Source organism: Aptenodytes forsteri, unplaced genomic scaffold, assembly GCF_000699145.1.
Source record: "Aptenodytes forsteri isolate BGI_AS27 unplaced genomic scaffold, ASM69914v1 Scaffold104, whole genome shotgun sequence".
In the NCBI taxonomy this organism is placed as follows: Eukaryota; Metazoa; Chordata; class Aves; order Sphenisciformes; family Spheniscidae; genus Aptenodytes; species Aptenodytes forsteri.
The window spans coordinates 1,558,972-1,562,066 of NW_008795943.1; the positions used below are offsets into that span (position 1 = coordinate 1,558,972).

The window sequence follows — 3,095 nt, forward strand, 5'->3', positions numbered from 1 at the left end:
CCAACAGTTTAGCCTTGTGGCCCCCAGACTCGTGCTTGAAGTGTGCCTCTTTACCCTGCAGCCATCGCCTGCCCAGTGCTGAGCGCTCCAGACCGGGGAGAGCTGAACTGCTCCCACCTCCACGGGGACTTCGCCTTCGGGTCCACATGTGCCTTCTCCTGCCAGACGGGGTTTGCACTGACAGGGCCAGAGAGCCGTGAGTGCACGGCCACAGGGACATGGACTGGGGAGTCCCCACGATGCGAAGGTAGAGTTGCTGCTCAAGGTGCCACAGGCCTCAGGATGACCCTGAGATGTTCTTGGGTGTCTTGGTCTTCTCATCCTAACAGTTTAGCCTCGTAGTCCCCAGGCTCCTGCTTGAAGTGTGCCTCTTTACCTTGCAGCGATCGCCTGCCCGGTGCTGAGCGCTCCAGACCGAGGAAAGCTGAACTGCTCCCACCTCCATGGGGACTTTGCCTTTGGCTCCACATGTGCCTTCTCCTGCCAGATGGGGTTTGTGCTGATGGGGCCAGAGAGCCGTGAGTGCACAGTCACAGGGACTTGGACTGAGGATGCCCCACGATGCAAAGGTAGAATCGCTGCTCAAGGTGTCACAGGCCTTGGGTTGACCCTAGGCTGTTCTCCAGTGTCTTGGTCCTCGTCCCAACAGTTTAGCCTTGTGGCCCCCAGACTCGTGCTTGAAGTGTGCCTCTTTACCCTGCAGCCATCACCTGCCCAGTGCTCAGTGCTCCAGACCGGGGAGAGCTGAACTGCTCCCACCTCCATGGGGACTTTGCCTTTGGCTCCACATGTGCCTTCTCCTGCCAGACGGGGTTTGCACTGACAGGGCCAGAGAGCCGTGAGTGCACGGCCACAGGGACATGGACTGGGGATGCCTCACGCTGTGAAGGTAGAGCTGCTGCTAGAGCTCAAGGTGTTATTGGCCTTGGGGTGACACCAGGATGTTCCCCAGTCTCTTGGTCCCAACAGTGTAGTCTCCCACGCTCCTTTTTGAAGCATGCCTCTTTACCATTGCAGCCATCAAATGCTCAGCACTGGCCATCCCCAAGATGGGCCAGGCTGCCTGCTCCCACCTCCACGGGGACTTCGCCTTTGGCTCCACGTGTGCCTTCTCCTGCCAGATGGGGTTTGCACTGATGGGGCCGGAGAGCCGCAAGTGCATGGCCACGGGGACCTGGACTGGGGACACCCCGCGATGCAAAGGTAGATCTCGTGATCACACGTGTGTCTGGAAGTGCTCTGTTGTAGCAGACTGCTTTCCTCATCATCCCCTTCCCCTTAGCACCCCCGGTCCATGGCAGCTCATCCGCTGGCTCCCCAGTCCACATGTCCCCATTCCACCACCATTGGTCCTGTCCTATTGATGCTACCACTGTGCTTTATCTCCAGCCATCAGCTGCCCAGTGCTGGGCCCCCCCAGCAGAGGCCAGCTGAGCTGCTCTCATGTGCACGGGAATTTCACATACAACTCCACATGCACCTTTTCCTGCGAGGAGGGGTTTGTTCGGATGGGAGCAGAGGTGCTCCGGTGTGCGGCCACGGGGAACTGGACCAGGCCTCCCCCTGTCTGTGCAGGTACGGTGCGACCCCCAGCTCCTCTAGCACTGGGAGGGTCCAGCTTCCTGCAGCACACCTTGAACGTGGTGGGGGGCACCCCAGCAGCTTGGGTGCTGTGAAGTCCTTCTGACAACTTTCTAACCTGTGGGTCTGCGGATCTGTTTCAGAGGACAGTGCCCCCTTCTTAAAGCAAGTCCTGGCTTACAGCAGTGGCACAGCTCTGGCGGCAGCAGGTGTCGTGCTCTCAGGGACGCTCATCGCCCTCCTTGCCAAGCGGCTCAGCGACAGAGGTACAGAAACGCCTCCTGCAGCCCACCGTCACTTTGGCCAGGGGCTCTCAGGCAAGGTCCCAGGGGAGGGTGGGATGATCAGAAGAGTTTAACAGTGTGACTGCTTCAATCCACGTGTCTTATTTGCTGCGAGTTGCTTGGGTCCTTGGCAGTTTGTCTAGTGGAAAGTGTCAGCAGCCAGGTTTGGAGAGCAGAGCCAGAAAAACACCTTCATTGCAAGGGGGAAGAAGGCAAATGTTTCAGCCCCCCCTCCCCACTCCATCCCATGCTTGTCAAACTCGGTTCAATTTCAGACGCTGCTGCTGCAGCTTCTCACGTCCTTCACTAAACAGATCTGGTTATTTCTTTTCTATATCTGCCCTATCCCCGTGGACATTTCGACATTGTTATCAGAGGAGAAGAAGAAGCTCCTGAACTCCACCAGGTGAGAGCTGTGCTCTGCAGGAGGGTGGCTCTGCCCCGTGCCCGTCACAGCCCTGCGGTCACCCCGCTGTCACCCAGATCTGCCTGTGAGGCTGCTTTTATACACAGTAGGAGCACCTTCAGGACTGATGGGGCTGTGCTAATCCATGCCCTTCACACTCCTGCCCTCTCCCCCAAGGTGACAGCCTTGTGTGTGTTTTCCAGTGACCTAGGATCACCGGGCATCTTCACCAACGCAGCGTACGATGCCAACCTGTAAGGTGAGCACTGGTGAGATGCTCACACTACCCTGTGCTCTTGCAGCATGCTGGAAATATTCCCCCCTGCTTCTGTTGGGAGTCACGCATGGAAAATTCACCTGGGCAGCTATCCTCCTGCCTGGGGTGCTCCCAGGTGGGGACACCCCTTGGGAGGAGAAGGGGGGACCCGCTGCTTTCTGTGCTGCACCAAAAGGGGTAACACCAGTTCCGGCTCTCCCATGCTTCCAGCCTGGCTGTGACCAAAATCCACCACGTCCCCCAGCGCTGCAGGCACAGCAGGGGCTGCTGCCGGGGCCTAGAGGGACTCCACGCCTCTGGCTGCAGTCCAGACCAACGCTGCCGGGTGAAGACCGCACCCACACTGCGTGTACATCCCCCCTCCCCCGCCCCGGGGAGGGGAGCTGCCTTCCTGCACCACCCACGCATGAAGACCTCTGAAGATCAGCCTGGGGCCGCGGACCGCCTCCATCGCCGCCAGCCCCTTCCCCTCACGGAGCTGTCTCCCTCCCCTTGGACGTTCCCCCGCGGCTCCCCCGCTCGTGCTTCTGGCGATGGGCTTGTGTCA

At 59.5% G+C, this 3,095-nt stretch overlaps 1 protein-coding gene across 1 annotated transcript in view; it reads left to right on the top strand.

Annotated features, from left to right (window-relative positions):
- LOC103904017 (P-selectin) overlaps positions 1–3,070 on the top strand; it is an 11,836-nt gene extending 8,766 nt beyond the window's left edge. Inside the window, 9 exon segments of the mRNA XM_019473663.1 lie at positions 62–247; positions 384–569; positions 704–889; positions 1,018–1,203; positions 1,390–1,575; positions 1,725–1,847; positions 2,241–2,271; positions 2,475–2,530; positions 2,759–3,070. Of these exon segments, the coding sequence (XP_019329208.1) occupies positions 62–247; positions 384–569; positions 704–889; positions 1,018–1,203; positions 1,390–1,575; positions 1,725–1,847; positions 2,241–2,271; positions 2,475–2,529 (1,139 nt within the window). The 3' untranslated portion in view covers position 2,530; positions 2,759–3,070.
- The last annotated feature ends 25 nt before the right edge of the window (positions 3,071–3,095 follow it).